At 45.8% G+C, this 27606-nt stretch overlaps 1 protein-coding gene across 5 annotated transcripts in view; it reads left to right on the plus strand.

Annotated features, from left to right (window-relative positions):
• The window catches only part of ADCYAP1R1 (ADCYAP receptor type I), a 183336-nt gene extending 157374 nt beyond the window's left edge, over positions 1-25962 (plus strand). The window contains exons 14-17 of one of the 5 annotated variants that reach the window (XM_053260572.1): positions 4799-4840; positions 14489-14618; positions 15852-15893; positions 18713-25962. In XM_053260572.1, the coding sequence (XP_053116547.1) occupies positions 4799-4840; positions 14489-14618; positions 15852-15893; positions 18713-18922 (424 nt within the window). In that variant the 3' untranslated portion in view covers positions 18923-25962. Of the gene's footprint in view, positions 1-4798; positions 4841-9895; positions 9980-14488; positions 14619-15851; positions 15894-18712 lie in introns of all 5 variants that reach the window. The other 4 variants (XM_053260570.1, XM_053260571.1, XM_053260573.1 and 1 more) reach the window with 4 other exon arrangements.
• Positions 25963-27606: the final 1644 nt, after the last annotated feature.

Consider the following 27606-nt stretch of genomic DNA (forward strand, 5'->3'; position numbering starts at 1 on the left):
TGCTTGCCATTGCACTGGTTGTAAAGTGCCAGTCAAATGGGAAACAACACTTCTCTGAGGGAGGGCAGGATGCCTCCTTGTCTTAAAGAGGCCATTATTAGACCTTATTTGAAGAAACTTGTATTGGATCCCTCACAGTTAGCTAATTACAGACCCGTAATCTTCCATGGTTGGGCAAGGTTATTGAGCAAATGGTGGCCTCTCAGCTCCAGGCAGTTTCAGATGATGCAGAGTATTTGAAACCAGCTTTCGAGCTGGCTATGGGGCTGAGACCGCCTTGATCACCCTGATGGATGGTTTCCAATTGGCTACTGACAGAGGGAGTGTGACACTGCTGATTCTTTTTGAACCCCCAGCGACTTTCTATACTATTGACCATGGCATCCTTCTGGGTCACCTGAGGGATGTGGGATTGGGTGGCACTGTTTTACAGTCATTCAGTTCCTACGTCTCAGGTAGATTCCAGATGGTGTCCCATGGAGACTGCTGCTCTGCAAAGCGAGAGCTAAAGTGCAGAGTTCCACAAGAGTCCATTCTGTCTCCAATTCTCTCTTTAAAATACACACACACATCAATTCATATGTACAATACATTAACAATGCAAATAATTCCAAAAACTTAGATCAAATCCCCTCATACTTATCCAATGCTCTTCAACATCTACATTATAACTGCTGGGAGAGATCATCAAGAGGTTTGGTGCAAGGTGTTATCAATATGCTGATGGCATCCAAATCTATTTCTCCATATTGACCTTATCAGAAAATGTCATAACCTCCCTAGATGCCTGCCTGGAGGCAGTAATGGTCTGGATGAGGGATAACAAACTGAAGTTGAATCCAAATCAAATGGAGGTATTGATTGTGTGGGGTTGAGACCCAAGAGATGCTTTAAATCTGCCTGTTCTGGATGGGGTTACGCTCCCCTGAATGATCAGGTACGTAGCTTGGGAGAGCTCCTGGATCCAAAGCTCTCCCTGGATTCTCAGGTTGAGGCAGTGGCCAGGAGCACTTTTTATCAGTTTCGGCTTATACATCAGCTATGTTCATTTCTGGAGGTAAATGACCTTAAAGCAGTGGTGCATGTGCTGGTAGCCTACAGGCGTGATTGCTGCAATGTACTCTTCATAGGATTGCCTTTGTACAAAGTCTAGAAACTATAATTGGCACAGAATATGGCAGCCAGACTGGTTTCTGGGACAACCCAAAGGGACCATATGATAACGATTTAAAAAAAATTGCACTGGCTGCTGCTATGTTTCTGAATGAAATACTAAGTGCTGGTTGTTGCTTATAAAGCCCTTGACGGCTTGGGTCCAGGGTACTTAAGAGAGTGTCTTCTTTGTCATGAACCCTGCCACCTATTAGGATCATCTAGGGAGATCTGGTGACAGTTCCCATCAGCTCGTTCGGTGGCAACTTGGGACCGGGCCTTCTCTGTGGCTGCCCCAGGGCTTTGGAATATGCTCCCTGTCAAAATAAGAGCATCTCCATCTCTGATTGCTTTTAAGTAGACCCTCAAGATATACCTGTTTTCTCAGGCTTTTTAAACTGAAATTAGTTTTAAACCATCAAATTGTTTTTATCCCATGAAATTGTTTTTATCCCATGAAATTTATCCCATGAAATTTCTTTTTTATTCTGTGAAATTATTTTAATTGTTTTTACTCTGTTTTATATTTCTTGTGTTTTAAATTGTGTACACCACCTAGAGATACACATATCAGGCGGCTTATAAATACGATAAATAAATCAAGACCTACCGTATTTTACGGACTATAAGACGCTACAGACTATAAGACGCACCTTAATTTTAATCCAGTTTTTCAGAGTTTTAACATATTAAACTGTTAAAACATATAAGACGCACCTGAATTTTGGCGGATATTTTTCGAGGAAAAAAGTGAGTCTTATAGTCCATAAAATACGGTATCTGATTGGTCCCGCCTACATGGCTGGACTCTAGGAACCATGAAAGCTGAGGCTGAACAACATTACTAGCCTTCAAGAGAGCCCTTAAGATGCACTTTTAAAGTCTAGCCTTCCAGGGTTTAACATTGTTTTAGATGGTTTTTAGTTCTGGGAATGTTTAATTGTTATTTTAATTAATTTTGAGGGTTTGCTTTTATTTATTGTAAACCACCCAGCACTATTAGATGGGGAGGTGTAAAAATATAATAAATAAATAGATTCACCCATATCCTGCAGTCACTTGGGCTGGAACCATGAAGAAGCAGCTCCTGTGTCGTTCAGGGAGTGGAGGGGGCCACAACATCACCGGAATGTGGAAATGGCTCTGCACTAGGTCATGAAGTGTGCCAAACACATATAACAATAGTAGGAGTGCCTTGTGTTTCCATCCAGCCTTTCCTTGCTTGTGCAGCTTCTCCCATGCTAATGCTTTTGTTTGGTTGCCAACTCATGAATGTGGTGCGAAATCAGGGACTTTGGTTCACTGTAAACCAAACCCCACAATATTTCGGGCAAGGGAGTAAGTCCTGTTCAGCTCAGTGGCTAGTAGTAACAATAAGATTTGCCTTTGCACTAGCAGTGTGATCATATTTATCCCCATTGTCCCGAACGTAACGCTGCCAGTGGTAATACTGCCAGCACAACTGCCGGTTCTCTGCCGCAACACAACTGCTTCTGAGTCTGTTGCCATCTTCTGTGGCTGTCAAGATTGTGCATCGTGTTGGTCAACAAGATTTTCTATAAATGAAGCAAATATAGCAATCAGAGTTACTGAAATTAGAGCTAGCACCAATTGGGGTAGGGGGAGATTGTCAAACAGTTTCTCATAAGCGTAACTTTCTTGCTGGAATGTGAATTGACACACTTGTAATTAGAAATGTTTTGGACAGCACTCTTCCCAGTTTATAAAGCTGTTGGCCTTAAGAGGTGTCAAGACATGTAAAATGAATTTATCCCTTGCCTTCAGCAGCCAGTCCTCAGTCATCAGCCAGTCCTCAGATTTAATTTTTAAAACTAATGCTGTTAGCTTTAGAAGCTGGTGGGGAAGAGATTGAGGCCGATAGTCTAGAATAGGATTTGTGCAGCTTAAACTTTATTGATGTCAGTGGTATTTAAGAGAGCATAACAATGCACTGGCCAAGATTTGTGGAACTATTGATTTTGTCAAGAAGCTCTTTCATTCCACCGTTTTTCTTAAGGTTCAACAGTGAAACATAATAGTGAAACATAACATAACAGTGAAACATTTTCCAAAAGTGTCTATTAAAGTTGACTCTCAAAAGTGAAATTTGAATATGTTCCAAGTTCAGCTGCTTGATTGATCACCATTCTTTGAATTTACATAAAATGCCTTCTCCGTACTAATGGAGACATGCCCTGGCAAACTCTGAAATCAGACAATAGAGAGGATAGAAGAGGAAGGAAGGAATGGGGGAGAACGGACAAATAGGGTTGTTAACATATAATCTCCTCACCCCCGACAAATGTTTGCTCAAAATTCTTCTAATTACCAAATTCAATTTAATGTTGACTATAGGTGAAATCCAGTGGTAACCTTGGATATGTTAAAAAAAAAAAACCACACAGAGAGAACAAGAAATCCCAGTACTATATTTTATCAGCCCTTTTCGACCTCTCTCAAAACTCCTCAGATGCTTTTTCTGATGTGCGAGTGGGCACTCGACTTGCAAAGAGAGAATAATCGGGGACAGGCAGTGGGCAATTTGGAAAGGAACTGCCCGCCATAGTTCAGTGATAGAGCATCTGCTTTGCCTGCAAAAGGTCTCAGGTTCAATCCCTATCAGCATCTCCAGTAGGGCTGGGAAAGACCCATCTGAGACCCTGGAGAAATGCTTCCATTCAGTGTAGACAATATTGAGCTAGATAGACCAATAGTTTGACTCCGTCTATTGGTATCTGACTCAGCATATACATATAAGTTATATATGTTCTTATCTAACTTCCATCTTGAACTAGAGGTCTATTAGTAGTAAAAGCCTAGATAGCCAGACATAGGGGGCAAAGCATGAGAGACTTACTGGTAGGACATGTCTGGAAACTTGGGGCCATTTTTATTTCCCATAGGTCTCCTGGGAATGACACTGTATAGCAGGAAGAGTGCTACCGGTGCCAAGTGGCACCACTGGCAAAAGAAAAGAGCTGAGAGAGGGCCACTGTAAGGACTTTTTCCCAACTGCCCCCCCACCACATTTTGCAGATACTGCTGTCTTCATTTAAAAAGCAGAAGAATACCACATTCTAGCAAGAAAACAGCTAACCAACCTCAAAAACAGCCAAGATGGCAGAAGGCATGCAAAGATACAGCTTCACAGGTCTCTCTCAGCCACTGTGTGAAACGGGATGCTGGACTAGATGGGCCTTGGGCCTGATCCAGCAGGGCTGTTCTTATGAGGTTTTAGGGGGTTGATGCTACAATGAAAAGGTCCTTCTGTTGGTCACATCTCTTCAATCCAGTCCAGAAGGAAGGGCATGATTGGGGATTCAGTTCTGGTTCAAAGGTAACATGTAGTGGTGTGGTGGCCACAAAGGTGGCTCCCATGGGGTATATACAGCCAGAAAAATATTTCCAAAGGAGTCCCGTGGATGCACCACAACTGCCCACAGAATCTAATAGCTGGATTCCATTATCATTTTGAGCCGTGCAGTAAGCCAGTGTCCCTGAGTTCTGTTATTTTTCATTTGTTTCTGCTTTTGCATCTTTCATATCTGTTTTTTTTTAATAACTCTTTTTGTCATGCATGTTGAAAAACTCAAAGCATACATATATATACTCAGCTAACACAGGTGTGCATCATTCCTCCAACCAGCATCATGGTGGAAAGAAAGGAGAAACATGGCATATCCCATCGGTAGGTATGATTTTACCTGTGGTCCAAAAAGCAGAAGAGACTTAGGTCAACTGATCCCAGCGTCAAGATGTAATTACTTCTTAAATACCACTAATTCCATCACTGGGGTGGGGGGGCGGAATCTGTGTGATATGCAAATTAAGTGTATTTGCATTTGTGTCTGCTTTGCATAATTGGTTAGGTTTTTGCTTATCGGCAGGGAGGCATAAAGAGCTATGGAGCATGCTAAAGAAGAGATGGGTGCACGTGGGAGAGAAATAGACATAGAGCATCTCTTGGTTTTTTTGGTACAATTATCATTACTGAAGAGACAAGCCATAGTTCAGTTTTAAAAGAGGCTTGCCTTTTTGGAACTTAGACCTGCTGTGAAGAACATAGCAAACAAAAAGCAAGCAATGGCTACTAGTCTGAGGGCTGTAGGCGACCTCCAGCCTCAGAGGCAAGATGCCTCTCAATACCAGTTGCAGGGGAGTAACAACAGGAGAGAGGGCATGCCCTCACCCCCTGCCTGTGGGCTTCTCAGAAGCATCTGGTGGGCCACTGTGTGATACAGGATGCTGGACTAGACAGGTCTTGGGCCTGATCCAGCAGGGCTGTTCTTATGTTCTAAACCTTCGCCCATGCATACATTTTCCTTCCAAGTGTGTGTTTCTTCTTGGCTCCAAGCCAAAATTTTCAAATGGATTTTAGATATCCCGTTTCATTTGGGCATAGACTTGAGTGGCTAGTTTTTGAAACATATTACAGGTCCATATTTTTTCTTTTTCTTTTGAGCCCTCAGCTTAGGCAGTTACATTAGATCTTCCCATTAGCCACACCTTGCTGGGGCTGACCTCCCAAGGGCATAGTGGGCCATTCTGGGAACTACGATGACAACGACGACTATGCCATTATTCATAGACTGCTTTTCAACAAAAGGTTCCGTTTACATAGAGAAATAAAAATAAATAAAGATGGCTCCCTGTCCCCAAAGGGCTCACAATCTAAAAAAGAAACATAAGATAGATACCAGCAACAGCCACTGGAGGGATGCTGTGCTAGGGATGGATAGGGCCAGTTGCTCTCCCCCTGCTAAACAGAAGAACATAAGAACAGCCCTGCTGGATCAGGCCCAAGGCCCATCTAGCCAAGCATCTTGTTTTGCACAGTGGCCCACTAGATGCCACTGGAAGCCTACAGGCATGCCCTCTCTCCTGCTGTTACTCCCTTGCAACTGGTACCCAGAGGCATCCTGCCTTTGCGGCTGGAGGTGAACTATAGCCCTCCGATTAGTAGCCGTTGATAGACCTCTCCTCCATGAAGTTATCCAAACCCTGCTTAAAGCCATCCAGGTTGTTGGGTGTCACCACATCTCATGGCAGAGAATTCCACAAGTGGATTATGCGTTGTGTGAAGAAGTACTTCCGTTTGTTGGTCCTAGATTTCCTGGCAATCAGTTTCATGGGATGACCCCTGGTTCTAGTGTTATGGGAGAGGGATAAGAATTTATCTCTGTCCACTTTCTCCATACCATGCATGATTTTATAGACCTCTATCATGTCTCCCCACAGTTGTCTCTTTTCTAAACTAAATAGCCCCAGGTGTTGTAGCCTTGCCTCTTAAATGAGGCTCTCCAGGCCCCTGATCATCTTGGTTGCCCTCTTCTGCACCTTTCCCACTTCTACAATGTCCTTTTTTAGATGTGGTGACCAGAGAATCGCCATTTTTAAAAGGTGCGTCTTTGCTCAGTTAGCAGGGGCTTATGAGTCATTAAGCTCTATAAAAATGTTCTCACAATTTCGTTGTATGGTCTTCAAAGGTAGTGGGGGTAGCACAGCTGAAGAGCCCCGATTTTGCATGGAGAAGGTCCCAGCTTTGATCCTTGGCCTCCTCAGATCAGAATGGGAAAGGCCCTTGCTTGAAACTCTGGAATGCTGCTATCTGTCTAAGACAGTGGAGTGCATTCAAAGTTATGAAGCCCATCAGTGCAACATATCACTATTGATATGTGCATGTGCATGTTGCAAATATACACAATCCAAAGGCAAAATGTTACTGCACAATGCTTCCCTCTTCCTTATAGTCGGAAAGGGTTAGGGTTAGGGTTAGGGTATTCACGAGCAATGTTGTGCCATCTCTTGATAAAGATTTGGTGGAGCTACCAGGAATCAGATAAAACTGCTTTAGGGGGGTAGATCCCAGCCCAGGGGTTACCATGCCTGAAGTGGAAGATGGTTCTCTTTAATGTCTGCTTACCATGATAGCTAAGAATGGAACTGGAGGTGCTTCACTTTTCGTCTCCAGATGCTGGAGGTAATGGCTGATATACAGACTAAGCTACTCAGTAGTACTACTCAGGAGTCATGCTAAAGGATTACTTCATTTCTGCAGGACTGATTTAGGATGCCAGGCAATACCTTCAGCCTGTCCTGCTTGTAATCTTTGCAGTTGCTGGTCTGGCAATAACATTAAGGCAATTCTAATTTAGTAGTCACTAAAGGTCATGATTGCTGTTCCATATTTGTACATTCAAATCCAGGGCAGCATAGTATTTATTTTTATTTATTTATTTTTACATTTATATTCCACTATTTCTCCAAGGAGCCCAGAGCGGGGTACATAGTTATGTTTCTCCTCACAACAACCCTGTGAGGTAGGTTAGTATAAGAGGATGTTAAACATCTGAGAGATCACATACCTACAAGCAAAATTCTCTGTGGGCAACTATTTGGGGAAAACATGTTGAAAGGTTATTCATGTATTCTTTTGGTCTTTTCCATATAGATAGATAGATAGATAGATAGATAGATAGATAGATAGATAGATAGATAGATATTCATAATTATACATGCATACATAGATACATACATGTCTATATATTTCCCAGTGCTTGAATCTTGTTTCTGTAGAAATTGCTTTAACAGAAATTGTGACAATTGGTGATAGTAATGGATAGGAAACAACTTATATTCCTGCCTGCAAACTTGGAGAAGCTGCTGCCAGTCTGTGAAGACAATACTGAGTTAGATAGACCAATGGTCTGACTCAGTATGTGGCAGCTTCCTATGTTCCTGTCTTTTGTAAGGGGAAAAATGAGGACCATGACAGCCTTTCTCCATTGTTCAATGTATGCATATCTTGTTGTTTTTTCTGCTTGCATTGGTAGCCCCTTTTAAAATTTGCACGAATGACTTAAATCTGTCAAATAAGATTTTAAATTTGCATGCATAGGTCTGTGAATCTATATTTATTCATGCCCCATATAAGCAAATTAAAACAAATGTTTTCTGTAATCTTACAGAAGGTTTAAAATTTTAATATCTAAAATGAAGGAGCCCCTTAATTCTAGCCAATTCCTTGGTTCTACGTGATGAGCTGTGGTGTTAACAAACCACTAAGCCCGACATACTAGGTACATATGCCAAAGGCACACAAATCTTGTGGTATTTTAAAAAGATGTGTCCAGCCTATGACACTAGCATTGCTACAATTATTGCTACTGCTGAAGAGGTCAGCTTTAAAGCAGGCTAGCCTCTTCAGCACTACTATGAAGAAAACAGCAAGCAAACCTTCAGTTATCCATGCAGTCTTCTTTGGATCCTGGCTAAATATTCTAAAGTGCACCTCCTTTTTCTGGTATTTGTTTTTTACAATTTGTTTTAGTTTTACATATCCTGGAACAGGCCTTTAAACCTTGCCAACAGACTCCCCACAAATTGAAATCTAAAATGGCATTCCTAGGCAAATACTCAGAGATTCCTTGCAGTTTGGGTTTTAAACATTAGCATATTCCTTTTCCACAGTTCTCTGAGAATCTATGGCAGGGTGGGCTAACCTGGCCCTCCTGCTGTTGAACTACAACTCCCATCATTCCCAGCCACAATAAATTGTTGGGGGTTGTTGTTCAACAACAACTGGAGGGCCAAATTTGCCCACCCCTGGTCTATAGTCTGTATCTGTGACATAAAATATAGAACAAATGCAATAAGAGCAAAAGTTGAAAAATCCACAACAAACAGCAAGTGCCGCTTTTGTAAAGAAGCAGATGAAACAGTGGACCACCTAAACAGCTGTTGTCAAAAGATCGCACAGACTGACTACAAACAAAGGCATGCCAAGGTAGCAGGGATGATACACTGGAACATCTGCAAAAAATACAAGCTACCTGTAGCCAAAAATTGGTGGGACCATAAAATTGAAAAAGTTGTCGAAAATGAAGATGCAAAAATATTATGGGACTACTGACTACAAACAGACAAACATCTGCCACACAGTACACCAGATATAACTGTAGTCGAGAAGAAAGAAAAACAAGTCAAAATAATCGAAATAGCAATACCAGGTGATAGCAGAATAGAAGAAAAAGAAATAGAAAAAAATCACCAAATACAAAGATCTACAAATTGAAATTGAAAGGCTGTGGCAGAAGAAGACCAAAATAATCCCAGAAGTAACTGGTGCCCTAGATGCAATTCCAAAGCACCTTGAAGAGCAGCTCAACACCATAGGGGCCACAGAAATCACCACCAGCCAATTACAAAAAGCAGCTTTACTGGGAACAGCCTATATTCTGCAACGATATCTATAATAACAACAACATTGATAATAAAATCCAGCCATCCCAGGTCCTTGGGAAGGACTCGATGTCTGGATAAAACAAGAAATAATAATAAATATCCCAACAGTCTAAACATACTATCTCATCATCAGTTATCCTCAAGTGTATGTTGGATTCATAGCTCTCCTTCTACTTGGACCCTTTGCAAGCTTTGTAGCATAATCCACAATCAGTGCAAATTGCAACCCAGTCTGACTTTCATTTGTCATTTTTGCTCCATCGGCTTGTAGTTGTAACCTTCTGCTAGTCTTGTGGCTCACTTGGTTGTTCCTTTGGCATCAATTAAGTCTGGTTTTGCTTTGCAATTTGCCTTCCCTTATTCCCTTATTCCCTTATTCCTTTCTTTGAATTTTTCTGCACCATGACTCATCAAAACTTGTTGAAAGTTGACATACTTGTTGGCCTTGTCCTGATAAGCTGAAAATATATATATTTTTTGCTAATCTTGTCATATTCAGCAGCTGCGTTCAGAAATGCTACTGTAAATCCAGCAGGGCTAACCAGCACTCTTGCAGGATGTCAGAACTATCCGCCATTACCCTGTAAGTGTTTGCAATCCAGTGGCAATAGCTGTGTTTGTTTGATGCATGTTGCAGATCCGTGGTCAGTGGCCGTAGTGGCGACATGGAGTGACATCCCTCTGTTGTACGCACTGCATGTTGGCTTTGTCTGTTTTTGTTTCCTTTTGTGTGCTTCTGTTGAGAACGCTGCAGTGAGGGAGTGGAAGTTGTGTGTCTGAAGTGTATCGGGGGAAATGTTGCTGATGGATACATACCGAGCCCTTTAATTTCCCATAAAGCAATGCTGATTGGTCATTAAGTATGAGTGAATGGAGGCAACCATTTGCAAAATGGGAAGACATTCTGTTGAGAGGCTAGCTCCGCTCCTCCTTCCTCCCTGGCTCACCTCATATTTAGTTTGCATGTTCTGAGCTTTCTCAGAGAACATGGAGTCATCTCCAAGTCCTTTTGAGAGCTCACTGGGAAATCTTGGAAACACCAAGCCCAGGGAGCACCCTATCAGCCCTCCCTGCCAGGGTCAGCTCCAGGTCTGTGGGGACTCTCGTCACATGAGCACCAAGAGGCCCCCTCTTCATGTGAGGGAATCGTTTATATGGGAGGAAATAGTGGTCCCACCCCCTTCCTGTTGGTGAATATTGGACACAGGGGTAGGAGTAACAGCAACTTCCTCTCAGATGTTGGGAGAAGGCCTGGCTTTGGATCTCCTCTGATGCAAAAGTGCCCAATGTGTGGTACTCCACGTGTTCTTGAACTACAACTCTCATCATCCACAGCCACAATAAATTGTAGCTAGGGATGATGGAAGTTGTAGTTTAACAACATCTCGAGTGCCACAAGTTGGGAAACCCTGCCCTAACAGGAGTGGGTGCTAGAAACTCCAGTTCTTCTTTCTCAGCACCCCATGAGAGGGTTGAGTCAATAGGACTCGAAGTTACACTTATTATCTGTTGCTTATATCTGGGTAGCTTCTGATGGAAATGCAGCTAACAAAAAACAATGCCTTCATTTTCATTCCTAGCACTTGATAGTGCATTAAGTGGATGCCATTTTGTTTAATCTCCACACCACTGTGAAGGTAAGTCATCGATACATTTATGGAAGTCATTTTACAGATGGAAAACTGTGACTTGCCCAAGACCACTGAAGGTGTTCATAGTTCAGGGGTAGCTTTGAGTCGAAGCCTCCCTGGATTACACACTTTCTGCTCCACCATGTTGGCTCTTATTGTGAAGTTCTCGCAAAGAATCCTGTGACTGGAATCCCAGCAATGGCAGGGAACCATGCACACTGCTGAAGGTGGTTTGTTTTTTCAGAATAATTCCCCGTGATTTTTCAGAATAATTCCCAAGCTGCCAGGTGGATTGTCTCTTTAGCAGAGAGAAGTGAGTGGCCAAAACTGCAGACATATTTTTAGCTGCTTGTACACTGCACTCCCTGGCTTATGTGGGTTCATGCTCATGCTGATGGTAGTACAAATTATCTAATGTCATATGGTTGTGGGATACAGTAGAAATATCTGCTTTGCTTTTAAATATGGCACCCTCTATGGACAATCTGCTTGCCCATCTTGCTTATGCCATGACTTGCTTGCTTTTTTATTGTTTAAGGACAACCATATTATTCATGTAAGCCTGTTTTAAGATTTATTTCTGTCTCCTGGTCATCATCTCTGTACTTCTGCCACAGGCACCGGAAAGCATTTTCATGGTCCACAATAAAGTCCTCTCACTATTTCTATGTGCTTCTAGAGCTCCGAGCTTCTCAAATGTGGGTCCGGAGACGTTGGACTACAACTCCCATCATCCCCATCCACAATGGCCATAGGCTAATTTGGCTGGGCACGATGGGAATTGTTGTCCAGCAGCATCTGGGGACCCATGTTGGAGAACTCTTCCAACATGGGTTCTCGCACATTTCCTAAGTGCTCAACACACTTCACATACATCTCAGTAATCCTTATAACAACTCTGTAAATTGGGTAGGTATTATTTGCTATCCTTGGATACTAGTCTGGTGGTTATAGGCCACCTCCAGCCTCAAAGGCAAGATGCCTCTAAATATCAGTTGCAGGGGAGTAACAGTAGGGCATGCCTTCAGCTCTTGCCTGTGGGCTTCCCAGAAACTTGTGATAGGCCGCTGTGTGAAACAGGATGCCAGACTAGATAAGTCTTGGGCCTGATCCAGCAGGGCTGCTCTTATGCTTTTTACAGATGGGACAGCTGATGGGGGTGAGACTGGGAGCCTGATTCAGAGGTTACAAAATTGCACCACATCCAGCGGTGTGAAGGAAGAGGAAGTCCCACCCACCGCTGTGTCAGTCAGCAGCTTGCTCCACCACGCATGCTTCCAGTGGGGCTTATCTGATGAGGAAAGAGTTGTGCCCATGATGGTGGGCGCTACCATGAGTGTGAGTCTGGATCAATCCAGTCTTGCAATCACCAAAGTGCCCACCATCACAGGTAGGGCTCCTCCTTGTTCAGACAAGCTCCACTGGAAGCATGAGCGGTGGGGTGTACTGCTGATTAATGTGGTGGGGCAGGACTTCCTCCCCCTTTGCCTTGCTGTGCACGGCTACAGTGGTGCAATTTTGTGATGTCTGCCTCAGGCTATGGGAGTAAGAGAAAGCGGCTTAGCTCAGGCCTTCCAGCATGTTGACAGGGAGCTGGCCTGTAATTGCCCCCAGGTCACTTTTGTGGTTGCTTTTTGTTGCCATCCCCCGTTTCACCGTGGTGGTGAAACTAGGGAGGCTTGTGCAGTCTTTGCAGAGTTGTGGACAGGAAGGTAAGTCTTCGCTGGGTCACGTCAAAGGCTGAGCTCCTCTTCCTACAGCTCCCATTCATTTTGATGGGGCTTACACAGGAGCACCATTACACAATACTTTTTCCTGTTTTCAGGAGGTACCTCTTGTTGCAATCAATGGCAGTTTTACCATGAAGGAGAAAGATTGCCCTGCTAATGTTTGGATTGTGTTTATTTTATGCATCAGTTTCAAACTTGCCACCTTCTGCTTTCTCTGTACCACCGTGAGCCTTGAAAAGTATCTATGAGACTATTGACAAGGAGGCCCCAAAGGGGAGAAAAGCTGGTCTTGTGGTAGCAAGCATGAATTGCCCCCTTTGCTAAGCAGGGTCCACTCTGATTTGCATTTGCATGGGAGACACGTGCGAGCACTGTAAGATATTCCCCTTAGGGGATGGGGCCGCTCAGGGAAGAGCACCTGCCTGCTTCCTTGCAGAAGGTTCCAAGTTCCCTCCCTGGCAGCATCTCCAAGATAGAGATGAGAGAGATTCCTGCCCGCAAGCTGGGAGAAGGCGCTGCCAGTCTGTGTAGACAATACTGAGTTAGAGCAATGGTCTGACTCAGTATGAGGCAACTTCCTATGTCCCTCAGACTGACTGGATTTCCTCACTTCATGGTGAGAGATTCTTGTCAACGATTATTCAGCATTCAGCGTGTTGGAAGCCAGTGCTTCTGTCTAGAGTACCATACAGGCAAAATGTTCAGGACAAAATCTAACGGCCTTCCAGACAGCATAGAAGGCTAGCCTCTTTTTACATCCATATGCCCTGAGCGGCTAGACTGTGTTAGAATTAGGCAAACTAGACACAGACCAGCAGTTACCCAACAAACGGGTGGTTTATTTCGACAAAGGGCTCAGGGCTTGGGTTTGGAAGGGGTGGAGGCACAAGAGGGCTTAACAACACCACACATAAACCAAAAGATGGTAAAAGGCACTAAGGTCCTTCACACAACTGGGCGTGTGGCCGTAGGGCTGGTCATGTGGAGAGCCGGGATCAGACTCAGTCCCAGCATTCTGCTCTGCCGTAGCCTGAGTTTTGTACCCAGGCTAACTGTGAGGTAGAAAGGTGTGATCACACGCGTCTACCCTGGTCATGTGAGTGCAACCAGAGCGTCCACACAGCCGAGCAGCAAGAATGCCTGGCAGCAGGGATATTCCCCAATGCATCGTGCCCCTGGTGTGGTGCATTGTGGGATGCCAGAGGACTCCTCTGTCTCCCGGCTCTGGTGCTCACGGCAGCACCACCCATGTGCCGCACAAGCGGCAGAGCTTCCGGTTCAACTGTGATTGTGTGCAGGTAGGAGCCTGCTTTCCCGCCCGCCCTCCTCACGTTGGCCGTGGGAACGGCCTTACTATTGAGCCTGCACTCCCTCTTCTTTGTGGCCAACTCCAGGAGCACCCCGACCACCGTTTGTTGAGTCCCTCCAAGTCCCTCCAAGCAGACTGACTCCTCCTCCTTTGAGTTAGACTTCCCTGGGGCACAGCAGGCAGTCGTGGGCAGGGCTCAGCCCACCCTCGCAAAGCGGGGCAAGGCAGCTGCAGACAAACTGGAGGGAGCTGCAAAACGCAGGGACCAAGAGCTCCACCCGCAGCGAGTGCCGAGACCGAGGTGCTGTAGTGCAGATGGAAGATCCCACTTGGCTTTCCCCGCTCCTTGCCAAATAAGATCAGCAGTATGTACGATTGGGCCTGACTGTCCTTACACTGGTGCTGTCTGTTTATCATGACAGGAGACTGGCCCGCTCGACCTTGCTGCTTATCCCGCTGTTTGGAATTCACTACACAGTCTTTGCCTTCTATCCCGAGAATGTCAGCAAGAGGGAGAGGCTAGTATTTGAACTAGGGCTGGGATCTTTCCAGGTATGTATACCTCTCTTTGTGTCTGTCTGTTCACCCCACCGGCGAGTAAGGGGTCCACTGCGCTTCTTCCTAAGGCCTCGGTTTAGAGAGGAGGAGGCCACGTTCACCCATATTTTCTTCCTCCTGCCTTGATCCACGCATTCTTTTCAGAAGTTACCTTCCACCTGCTCCCTGAAGGCATGGAGGGGGAGTGAGGCTGTGCCTGCTGGCCCCATCCCTTACATTTGCCATACCCCTGGCTTCCCCACATTTGGGCGACTGGGTTACCTGTGCGTGTACATGCCAGCATTGGGAACAGGACCCTCTTCAATGAAAATGTGGAGGGTAACTCCTTGAAGGGGCTATTTTGAAGAGGCCGGCCTAATTGCGGAGTCCTCCTTGGCGCCACCTCAAGTCCCCACTTGTCACTCCCAGCCTTCCCTCAGCTGGCCCGCTCCAGTCTTGAAAGAGCCAAGCAGAGATATTGACAGTGGTCCGTCTGCAGGCCAGAAGTGAAAGAAAAGATAGCTGTAAGTGGCACCGCTGGGCCGGAAGCAGAAACCGGCCTGCGTGTGTGTCTGTCTGTAGGCATGTTCACACAAGCATTGTGCCCATCTTTGAGAGCTGTCATGTGTAAATTAAACGCTAGGTCTAAGGAGGGAGGCTGAGGCTCCAACAGCATTGCCTCCTAGCCCGATAATGTGTGGGGTAAATGTCCTGTCAGAACCTGTGCCCTCCTCCCACATGATCACTTCCTCTCCTCCAATCTAGATTTTTACTCACACACAACTGGAAACCAGAAGTGCACACAGCTCTCAAAGGTGGGTAGGATGCATGTCCTACCCACTGGATCATTGTGTGCACAGGGCTTGACTGTCCTCTGCTCCTCTGTTGCCCCTTCTCTGGTTCAATAGACCTGCGGCAAAAGGACACTGAGGCATAAGGAATGTGTGCACTTGCATAGCTGTACTTTGTGTATGTGGTCTTTGTGTACAAAGTGTACGTGTCCACAAAATGTGTTCTTTGTGTACGTGCAAGTGTGCACTTGCGTAGCCGTACTTGGCACTCATGTGGCACTACCTCATGTTCCAGACTTGCCATGTGGGCTACTGGCCATCAGGGTACAAAGCATGCTTCCATAGGCTCAAGTCTTGTGAGATTGGTCACTCCTATGACCATCATGGCCACGTTGCCCTCTCAATGCAATTCTCAGTGCATCTGAAAGTCAGCCTATATCTCTCTTCTTCTCTCTAGGGCTTTGTTGTGGCTGTTCTCTACTGCTTCCTGAATGGTGAGGTGAGATTTTTGACATGGTCTTTTCTCCCATAGGTTTTTAGTCGGATATCTGCCTCCATCTTCATCTTCCATTCTGCCTCTGAGCTGCTTATTGTCTCATCTACTTCTAACAGGCTAGAAACCTTCACCAGGGGTGGGGCTATAATAGGGTGGATGGGTTCAAGGAACCCAAGCCACCCAGCTCCTGGGGGCTGCCTGACTCGCCCCTCCCACTGAAGCTCATGCCCCAGCCATGTTCATTGCTAGGTGCATGTTTTGTTTGTTTGCTCCCTCACTTGGAGCAACACAGCTGGGAAATGAGATCCAGAAGGCTTGCGTGGTGACATCACACACAAGGGATCTTGGCCAGAGCCCCAAAAGGGCCCTGTGAGCCCCACAGAGCTCATTCCCAGCTGCCATTCATTTGGTGGGTATGTGTATTTTCCTTTCTCTCCCTCAAGCTAAAAAAATAAAAACCAGCAGGGCCTCCAGGCGTGTGGCAAACACGGCCTATATCATGTTCCTCAGTCAATAGAATCATTGACTGAGGAACATTTGGGAGGCTGCTTCACATGCCCAATGGACCTCTGTGTGGCTGGGTCATGACCTGACCATGCAGAGGCCCATTGGGCATGCGCGGCGGCCTCCAGTATGGCTGCTGCCATGGGGGTGAAGTCCAGAACAGGCCAAAGACCACCCAAAGTGGGTGATTTGGAATATAATGGAGGCTGGCAGGGGGAGGGGGGACTTCTGGAGACAGACACCCTGCCCCCCATGGCCTGGGAGAAGCCCTTGGAGTGGCAGCGAGTTCTATTTCTATTTTAAAAAATAAATGAATGAATGAATGTTTAGACTTGTGAATCCCCCAAACAGGCCAGGGGGAGGGTTCGGCTCGATAGCGGGCTGAACTGGGGGTGGGGGGAGGTTCGCTCTGATATCGAGCCATTGAACTGAACTGGTTTGATGTTGAACAGGTTCATTACTGAACTTGATCACACATCGAAGGACTTTGCCACTAGCACAGCAAGCTCTTCACAAGGTAGTGTTTGTTCCAAGCTGAACGAAGCTTCCAGGCCCTGAGAAGCAGGTGAGATATTCTTCCTACTTCCCAGTCCAGAAGCAGCATTCCTTCTTTCCTTCCTTCCCCTTCCAATCTGAGTGCCCCCCTCCCGCCTTTTTTTTTAAGATGAAGGGAAAAGTCAGAAACTTATTCTGCTTCCAGAAAGGTCTTGTGGATCATCCAGTCCAGGTTTCCCAACCTGTGGTCCTCCAGATATTGCTGAACATCTGGCAGACCACAGGTTGGGAACCCCTAAACTAGTCTGGCTGGCTGGCCTCTGCTTGATGACCTCCAGTAACTCTCCAGTGGAGACATTTTGGGGCATGTTGCCGCTCACTTCATCAACATTTTTGGGATTGTACACATACAATATTTTTTTTCTTGATAATTTAAAATCCGCTCTTTAAATTCCACCCGCAACGACTGAGGATCGAACTGGAAGAGATGTTAAACTTGTCATTGCCAGTTTTGTGGCTTCCCCTCTTTAAAATAGCGGGTGGGGTGGGGACTCATCCTGACTGGAACCACAGCACAGTGGACCTCCCCCGCCCCGCGGCCCCCCCCCGTGCCATTTTCCCAACAAAAATTGCCTTTCCTAACATGACTGTTTGGTTCCAAATGTGCCATTGCAAAAAAGGACAACCTTTTGGACAAGTAATCACTTTGGTGGTTGATCTTTTTGGCAGGGAATGGTGAAGCAGCAAAGGGTTAAAGCCTTCCCTCCACCCATTGCATGGTCCCAATCCATGGTATGGACTGGGACCAGATCATACCTCTTGAACTTGGATTGGGACCAGATCACACCTCTCCCCCTCAGCTGCCATTTTAAAGAGGGGAGGGGAGTTGAGACTGACAGTGCTGTGATGAACAATATGCCAGAGAAACATCCAGGACAGCAGAAAGGGCTGCAGCCAGAAGCGAAAATAATTGATGCCATGAGAAGAGCCCTGCTGGATCAGGCCCAAGCACCCTGTTTCACACGGTGGCCCACCAGATGCCTCTGAGAAGCCCACAGGCAAGTGGTGAGGGCATGCCCTCTCTCCTGCTGTTGCTCCCCTGCAACTGGTATTCAGAGGCCTCTTGCCTCTGAGGCTGGAGGTGGCCTATAGCCATCAAGATGCCACTGAATACCAGTTGCACTTGCAGGGGAGTAACAGCAGGAGAGAGGGCATGCCTTCATCACCTGCTTGTGGGCTTCTCATGGGCATCTTGTGGACTACTGTGGGAAACAGGATGCTGGACTAGATAGGCTTGGGCCTGATCCAGCAGGGCTGTTCTTGTTCTTATCTAGACTAGTATCCATTGATAGGCCTGTCCTCTATGAGTTTGTCTCAGCCCCTTCTAAAGCCATCCAAGCTAGTGGCCATCACCACATCCCATGGCAGAGAATTCCATAGATTAATTAGGCGCTCTGTTAAAAAGTACTTCTTTTTGTCAGTCCTAAATTTCCTGGCAATCAGTTTCATGGGGTGACCCCCTGGTTCTAGTGTAGTGAGAACAGGGCTGTGGGGATGGATTTCTCCCTGTCCACTCTCTCCACAACGTCCCTGTGCATGCACAAAGTGGCACAGCATCCGCCTCCAGAGGAATCGCTATGTTAGTCTGTTGCAGCCAAAACAGCAGCACTCACAACCGTATTTTGACAGCGTACACTTCATCAGATGCATGAGCTGCATGGAGCTCTCAACGTCTAGCATGGTTTGATTCTTTCTTTAGTGACTTGATTGTTTATCAGCATGTTCCCAAACAGCCAAGTACATTAAATAATGACCTTTTAAAGTTTCTCCCTCAAGGTGCAATCAGAAATAAAGAGAAAATGGAGGAGCTGGAAAGTCAACCGATACTTTGCTGTGGATTTCAAACACCGCCATCCCTCCCTGGCAAGCAGCGGCGTGAACGGGGGGACACAATTGTCCATTCTGAGCAAGAGCAGCTCACAGATTCGAATGTCGAGCATAAATGCGGAAAACCTGGCGACATGAGTCCATAAGAACAACCCCCCCCCCCGAGGAAAAGCTTTCTTGAAAACAAAAAGATATAATTTTGGTGGTGTGGGTTGTGTGCGTGCTGCGTGTGTGTGTGTGTGTGTGTGTGTTTTAAAACCCACCTCCCTTTTACTAAAAAAACAAACCAACCAAGACCATTCTGGATGCATGAAGCACATCATCTCTGATGTGAGGAAGAGAAGGAATCAGAAAGTATTGTAAATACCCAGCTGAGCTCATCAAAAGAAAAAGAAATCCAACACACACATCTTCCCAGCCAGCTGATAATAACCCCGTTGTTGGCCTTGCCTTTCTAGTGATAACTGTGCCATCGTGAATTTTGGTTGCCAAGCTGATATCTGTGAATGGACATCCCATGGGTCTCTCTCTCTCTTTCTCTCTCTCTCTCTCTCTCTCTCTCTCTCTCTCGTCATTTCAAACATATCTGCTCCCTCCATCTTGGACTATTCTAAATGTCTAACTTGGAACATTAACCTAAATGCTTAGGTTGATACAATACCAGCCTCTACAATGGAATTATTGGATTCTACCAGGAGCAGCCAAGCATGAGAGCATCTATTGAGGGTGTATCGGACAGCATCAATGGTGCCATTCAACAGATGGAAAATCCAAGCAACAAAGCTGCAGTCACAGTGTTTTTCTTACCCTCGAATGTATTAGAAAGTTTTACATTAAACTGTGAATTTTCTAAAAGGGCCATCCCAGTTATGATAGAGCTATATTTTTGAGGTTGACGGGTTGTTGTATTTTTTAAAAAGCAAAAATAACATGGAAGAAAAAGCTATATATTTTTTGCCCTCACATTAAGCATAGATGAATTTCAGGAATGTAACTTCTGGACTATACATATGACCCCTTTCATTGATGCATATCCACAGAAAGCAGGATGTAACTGGTGATCGTGACCCAACATGGCTGGCGTTCATTGGGTATCACACAGTGTGTTGCCTTCCTCAAGCTGAGGTTCACACCAAAAGGGCTAGGTTGAACATTCTGTGGATTATGTAGCGAATGCAGGGGAAACCCTTGTGGTGGATCTCAGAAGCTCCAATGCTGTTAGCATCTGTGGACAATCTGATGCTGCATCAGAGAATTTTAAAGACTTTGGAACAAGGTAATTTGCATTTGGATCCAGGCACCTTTTTCTGTTGTTTATTTTGTTTAATCACAAATAAAATCAGCAATGCCTTTGATTTAGGGCTGGAAGAAGGAGGAAGGTCCTTTTCGATTCCAGCTTATAGTCAGAACCACAACTGATACCGAACTACTTCAGCCGAATTAAAATGATGATGTCAATTTTCAGGAGTCTTTGTGCAATGCATGAAGTCTCCAAAGGACTCTTTATTGTTCCACTGTGGATTGTATGAGCCTGTCTCGATGTTTAAAAATCACCTCTAATCTATCTATGTGAGTGTTTGTGTGTGTACGTCAGAAAGGGGGAAAATATTTTGTTAAATATTGAGGAATGAATGGAAGCCGACGGTGGCTGGGAAAGTTGTGCTGGAAGGGCTGGTTCGTTCTCCTTCATTTAAATGAATGTGCTTTTTAAGAAGTGGCCATAGCTCTGTGATGTAGCACGTGCTTTCCATGCAGAAGGTCCCAGGATCAATCACTGGCATCATCTCCAGGTAGGGCTGGGAAAGACCCCTGTCTGAAACCTTGGAGAGCTGCTGCCAGTGGCTGTAGACCAAGGGTTCTCCAAATTGGGTCCCCAGATGTTGTTGGACTAGTACTCCCATCATCCCCAGCTTCAGTGCCCAAAGACCATTATTATAGTCCAAGAGTATCTAGAGACTCAACTTTGAGAGCCCCTGGTGTGCATAATACTGAGTTAGATGTACTAATGGTCTGATTCAGTATAAAGAAGCTTCAACATACATGTTCAGATTGTGATATTGTGCATCTGGGTCTCCATGGCAAGACTTCTGTTTCAAAATTGTGGAATGATTGGAAACTGTGCCTACATCTCTGTGTTAAAAGGCTCATATCTCATAGTGTGTTTAAACCAAACTGATGTTTTTCAGCTTCAACGCACACATTATTCACCCTCATATCAGCTCTAATGTGCATGCAGGGACTCCAGTGAACATGGTTGTGCATAAGATGTGGGACAGAAGGTCCAGTGCAGCCCACTGGCCAAGTCACATATGGTGGTCCACCAGTTGGTCAGCAACTCTCTCCCTATGTTTGCAGTCTGTCTCTGGTGGCAGAAAGAGGTCAAGGCCCTGGCAGGCTGCCATATTTGGCTGTTGGGCAGCTCTTTGCTTGGCAGGTAGTCAGGCCAGAGTGTGTGGACGCAGCCTCAGTAAACAAGCAGAAAGTAGGGGTACATGCCGACTGATGTTCATGGTCCAGTCCAAATTTGGACCAGTCTGGGAACTGGTTCAGCACGTTTGGCGGCCAGTCCGAACCTGTTTGGTGGTTCGAGGGCTGGGGAGGGTGCCGCTGAGTGTGTGTGTGAGGCACCTTTAAAAGTGAATTCGCAGGTCCTTACCAAAGTGCCACTGCTCCAGGTAGCTCCAGGTGCATCAGTCCCCACCCACCCCCTGGGGACTGGACAGTAGCACAGGAGCACTTTCTAGCACCTTCTTCCCATGACATTTTAGGAAAGGAGGGATCACACAAGAATTGAGTAGGATTCCCTGGGAAGAACCACATATACATCATCTACCAATCCAGCCATAGAGACTTATGTGGTTCTTTCAACGTGATCTCAGCCCACTGATGTGGTTCCATCTTTTTTTATATCATGGGAAGGAGGCACAGAAAAGAATCTCTCACTCCACCATTGATAAATATGCATCGGACCTGAATGTCAGCTCTTCATCTAAAACTCCCTGCATTCTTGCTGGGGGGAGACTGTGGGGGACATCATGAAATAGGGCTGAGGTGACCCCATGAAAGCTGATCTGTGTAGAGTTAGGGTCAATGGGGAAAGTCAGAAGGGAAAAGCGGGGGGGGGATTCTTGAGTGCTGAATGGATATTAATAAATGCTTTATTTAATATTGATTCACACGTGTCGAGCAATGGATGCTCTTCTTCAGAGGCGAATACATTTCTCATCTCTCTCTGGGGATTATATCCCACACCTGCAGGAATATTCAACAGGGCAATTGCCATGAGCCAGTGGAAGAGCATATGCATGGTGTATATAAAGCTTTGGATTCAATCCCTGGTTAAGAAAGCTTTTCACTAGCCACAGGGTACTCTTCTGTGTGGAAGATGAAGGGGAGCTGCTGCCAGTCAGCTCAGAAATATTGAACTAGGCAGAAGACCATGGTTTCCAGTAAGGCTCATCGGGATCAAGGCTGTGCTCTGTGGCCACTAGTGAATGTTAGGTCATTGCAAAATTGTTGATCATTGGGCATGCTCCTCTTTATGTGTGGCTGTTTTAACATCTCTATGTGCCGAACTGTGAATCAGAATAAGTTGCTTCTTTTCAGATGGAGTGTGTGTGTGTGTGTGTGTGTGTGTGTGTGTGTGTGTGTGTGTGTGTGTGTGTGTGTAAAACCCCAAGTAGTCAAGATTGCCGCATTCATACAGAGTATTTTGTGCACAGTGATGCATGCATGGACTTGCTCCTTCATTTTGGTAGAGGGGCCAGTTCCACAAGGGCAAGGCGTCGTGTAGAGGGAGCCATTCCCTCCATCTAAGTGAAGTTGGAAGGAAATCTTGCAAGCAGGGGACTGGCGAAGGTTCATTGATTGGACTCCCTGTGACCCAGCAAGGGATCACTGCATCAGAATGTTAGTATAGATTTTTGGCTGTATTTCTGTGAGGTGCCTTTGGTTATCACGGAACCTGTAGCAACCTTCCTGGGAGTGTAAAAAGACTCAATCTGTAACTATCAATTGAGCGAGTTTCTACAATTGCACTAAATCACCAAGCATCCGTTCAGAAATCTGATTCCACAGCCATCTGTTGATCAAATCTCTGCAGTTGCATTGGTGTCGATGGAAAATTTTGCTAGGATTCCACGCCTGCCTTTGTAGCAAACTGCCAGCACACTGTCAGTAACCATGGAGAAGAGAGTCAAGTTTCTATGGCCGTCCATGGAAGGAATAGACCAGATTTCAATGAGTATTGAAAGACAAATCAATGAGATTGCATGCCTGCCTGTGTTAATGGAGCAAATGGTTTGAAACCCATTGATGCCAGCAGAGGACATTGCCATATCTAAGAATTTGGCTACATTTTGCAGCAGCTCAGGAGGGAGAAGCCAGCTCTGCCAGTTCAAAAAAAGCTTCCCATTGTTCTTACATACAAGCAAGGCTAGAGAGCACTGGTTCCTCTCCCCACTGCCTTCCCAGGCTCTCCCAAGAAGGAGAAGACCCCAACTTACAACAGTGGCTCCTTCCCAGATGGAAAGAGCTGGGTGTCTTTGGTGCTGGCTGGGAGTGGGATTCTGCTCCAGTGTGAACTCTTAAGCTAACAGTCTTTCCTAACAATTGAGAGAGAGAGAGGAGCTGGGAAGATTGGCAGCTTAAGAGAGAACACCAGAAGTGGATCCCACACTAGGCTAGCAACTGCAACATGACTTTTCATCCAGATACTTCTGTGAGTTTACTGGGCTGGTCCTCTCTTCTTCCTGGGAGAGCAGGAAAGGAAAGGCCCAGCTTGATCCTCTCTTAGCTCCTTCTTCCTGTAGTGCTGGAGACCTTCAGGATTCCAAGCAACCAGAGTTGGCTGTTTCACTTGTGAGTCACCATAACTTCTGGCCAGGTTCTAAGTAGCACTTTCCCAAGGACCTACCAGCATCAGTACCGCAAAGGGGCAAGGTTCTTTTGATGCCCATGGAAAAAGCTCAATGAGTGTCACATTGATTGACACCAGTGACCAGCCTATTTCTAGGTCTTGAATTGTAAAGGAAGGTCATATGACACCAGTTGCCCCAAAGAAGAATTTTGTATCATTTTATGGAGACGGCTCAGCAAGGGCTTAGCAGACTTTCAGAAGGAAGGGAACTGCTGGAAAGCACTTTCTGATAGCACGGCATCCCTGATAGTCAACATAATTCAAGGCCTCCAAAGAGAAGATACTGCTCATTGGTTGCAGGGAAAACTGTGGAATCCTGGCCACTGACGCATTCCAAAATTGGAACCCAGGCAGCAGTGAGGAGCATGGGTTGTTAGCCAGCTTCATCAGCACCCTGGACAGTGTGCTGTGGGCTCTGAAACCTATATTAAGGATCACCATCATGACCTAGACCAGAAAGTTGATAATCTGGAATGCCACTGAAGTACTACTCAGAACCCTATGGAGGGTGGAAATACTGTGGCACTTAGTTGCCACTCCACTCCCCACTGGACATTGGCTGTCAGATGCATTGTTTTAGTTTTTACATAAAGGCAGCCATCCATGGGGCTGGGGGGCTTCAGATTTTATCAGAGCAGGGGTACAGAGTGGGGAACATAGGAACCTGCCCTTTACCGAGTCAGACCATTGGTCCATCTAGTTCAGTATTGTCTACACAGACAGGCAGCGGCATCTCCAAAGTCTCTCAGCCCTAACCTGGAGATGCCAGGGATGGAACTTGGACTCTTCTGCATGTAAGCATGCAGGTGCTCTTCCCAGAGTGGTCCCATCCCCTTAGGGGAATACCTTACAGTGCTTACACTTCTAGTCTCTCATTTGAATGCAAGCCAGACTGGACCCTCCTTAACAAAGGGGACAACTCATGTTTGCTACTACAAGACCAGCTCTCCTCCTGAACTTCTTCCTGTAGGCCATTTTTCTGAGTCACCCTGCTGCATTTTCTGTAGGGGAAAAGATACATGGACCCAGTAACTTTTTCTTGGAAGGTAGAAAAGTATCTGGGCGTGGTTTTGATGGAAGAAAATTGCCCGGAAGCAATGGGTTAAACATATCCCCCATTCTGTTGTTCCAACTGAATTCTGCCCCATTCCCATGGCTTCAAAAAAGTTAAAACAATAAACATTGGGAGACCCTCTACATGTCTCCTGCATCATGTCCAATTTGACTGTCAATTAAAGGAGTTGCACTCATTTACAAGTCCTGCAATACTGATAGTTTTCCTGCCTCCTCCGGGACTGATGAGGGAAGGACACCCAGACCGGAAGGGATTTGGGGGAAGAAGACATTGATATTTCCTGCACTTAGACAGTTGGACTAGAATACTTCCAAGATCCCTTCCAACTCTACTATTCTATGATCTGAGGATATCAGCAAGGGGACACAGTTGGGAACAAGGGATGGAGGAAGCACAGCTCCAGAAGTGTGTTCTTCCTCCACATCTATGGAGGCCAATTCATGCAGAATTCCAAAATGACAGCTTCCATAGATTATCTTGGGTTGGGGGGGTGGGGGCGCTAAGGGCCCTTGGTGGCCAAGGAGCCCTCTGATGTAGAAGGTAATGGATCCTGACCCATGGCAATAAAGTCAAACAAATCAAAGTCTTTGCTCAATAGACAAAGAGGGAAACTTCAGTTTCCAAGGCCAATGCATTTCACCACTCTCAACTGGGCTTTAACAGATATATGAGGGTGCTCAATCTCTCCTGTATGTTATAATCCCGACTCTCAAGATGTTTTGTTACAATCCTACGCATCCTTACTTGAGACTAAGCCCAAGTAGGACTTACTTCTGAGTAAACATGCATAGGATTGGGCTGTCTGGTATTCCTGTTATTCCCATGGTGCAGGGTGTTTGGAATGTCGTGCCACAGGTGAACAAAGCCACTTACAGTTCTGTCTGAATGCTGTTTCTCGTGAGTCCATTGCACAAAGGTACTCCCTCATGAGTAACTTTACATTGAATGTAAACTTTTTTTAAAAGCAAATGATTTGAGTGGACAGGACACAGGCACTATTTGGGGAGATAATGCTCACATGTAAGCCTTTGAGATTAGAACCCCAAAGGCAGAATCCCTTCTGAAGCTGTTGTAAATATCTCGTTCGCTTTTAAACAGTGCTGTTTCTTTTTCCCCTGTGAGATATATTTTGAAGTTTGAGAATATATGTTATTAAAAACAAAACGTAATAATAAAAATATTGTTGTGACACATTCCTGGAGCATTTTTAATGTTCTTTTAGAAGGTAGCCTCCCAACGGACTTAATTGTTTGCCCCAGGAACATATAGTGATTAGATTAGATTAGATTAGATTAGATTAGATTAGATTAGATTAGATTAGATTAGATTAGATTAGATTAGATTGAACACCCATCAGATGTTTTTGCTGAGCTTATTAAAATCATGTAAACTCCCTCCCAAGTTCCTACAGTGGTTAGCTGTAGCAAGACATCCAAAGTCAGATGCAGCTTCTGGTGTAACCTGAAAGGAAGTCTAACTGGCCTGAAGTTGCACCTAGTTTTGAGTTCTGGCTCTAAAATGGTGCAGTGGCCAGAGACCCCTGTGAAGCTTTGAACCTTGCAGGGCAGGCATAGCTCAGTGACAGAGAAGGCCATTCCCTGGCAACTAGAGTGGTCAACTCTCCAGAGCTGGCCTGGAGATGCCAGGAACTGGCACCAATCTCCAGGTCACTCTTAAAAGCATGCTGGAGATGTAATGACTTGAATAGAACCTAGGGAGCTGCCATATACTGAGTCAGACCATTGGTCCATCTAGCTCAGTATTGTCTTCACAGACTGGCAGCGGCTTCTCCAAGGAGGAGAAGGCAGGAGTCTCTCACTCAGCCCTATCTTGAAGATGCTGCCAGGGAGAGAACTTGAAACCTTCTTCTCTTCCCAGAGCGGCAGCTCCATCCCCTGAGGGGAATATCTTACAGTGCTCACACTTCTAGTCTCCCTTTCATAAGCAACCAGGGTGGACCCTGCTTAGCTAAGGGGACAGGTCAGGCTTGCTAGCACAAGCTTGCTGCCAGCTCTCCTTTCTGCTCGAGAGAATAGCCTCAGTGTCTCTCATGAGCTATCTGTGTTCGAGAAGGAAATATGCTGATATCCTGTGGGCAGGAGAATCCTAGAACTGCAGATCACTAGTGGCCCAGGCACAGGCACCTGGACAGTTGGCAATAATACTGGACCGGGTCTCTCAATCCGTGAGACCCAGTTTGGGGCGGTGAGTGGGAAGGGAGCCCTGGGCGGCTGGATCGGCCACCCACACGATTGCTGGATCTGAAACGGAGCTGGCAGGGGCTGGGAAGCCCCAGTATGCTCTGCGTGAGTGCACAGGGCATACTGGGGAGACCCCGGGAACTGGGAGGCAGATTTTCGCCTCCCCTCTGGGGTCTACTCATGAGTAGGCACGGCACGATGCTGCACCGCAGCTACTCACAATTTAAAAAACCAAGTTTGCGGAGCGCTCACTCCGCAAACCTGGATTTGGGGCAGGGGTTCTTGAGCGGATTACCCGCTCCAGAACCACCGGGCTCGCAGCTGAGCCCGGTGGTTCTGACGATTGGGAAAAATCGGGCTAGGCTTTCCTAGCCTGATTTTTCCCAATCGTGGGAACAGCCCCACTGTCTGACAGGGTTAGGGTTTAGAAGATTAGCACAATTCAGAATGACCTTGATAGAATTCAAAGACTGGGCTAAAACTAACACAATGAAGTTTGGCAGACACAAATGCAGTTCTGCACTAGGCCTAAACAAACAAACAAACAAATATACAGGTATAGGATCGGAAAAACTTGACTTAGCAGTAACACATATGAAAAGGATCTAGGGATTGCAGCTGAACAGTGTGTCAGTG

This window comes from Hemicordylus capensis, chromosome 6, assembly GCF_027244095.1.
Source record: "Hemicordylus capensis ecotype Gifberg chromosome 6, rHemCap1.1.pri, whole genome shotgun sequence".
Classification (NCBI taxonomy): domain Eukaryota; kingdom Metazoa; phylum Chordata; class Lepidosauria; order Squamata; family Cordylidae; genus Hemicordylus; species Hemicordylus capensis.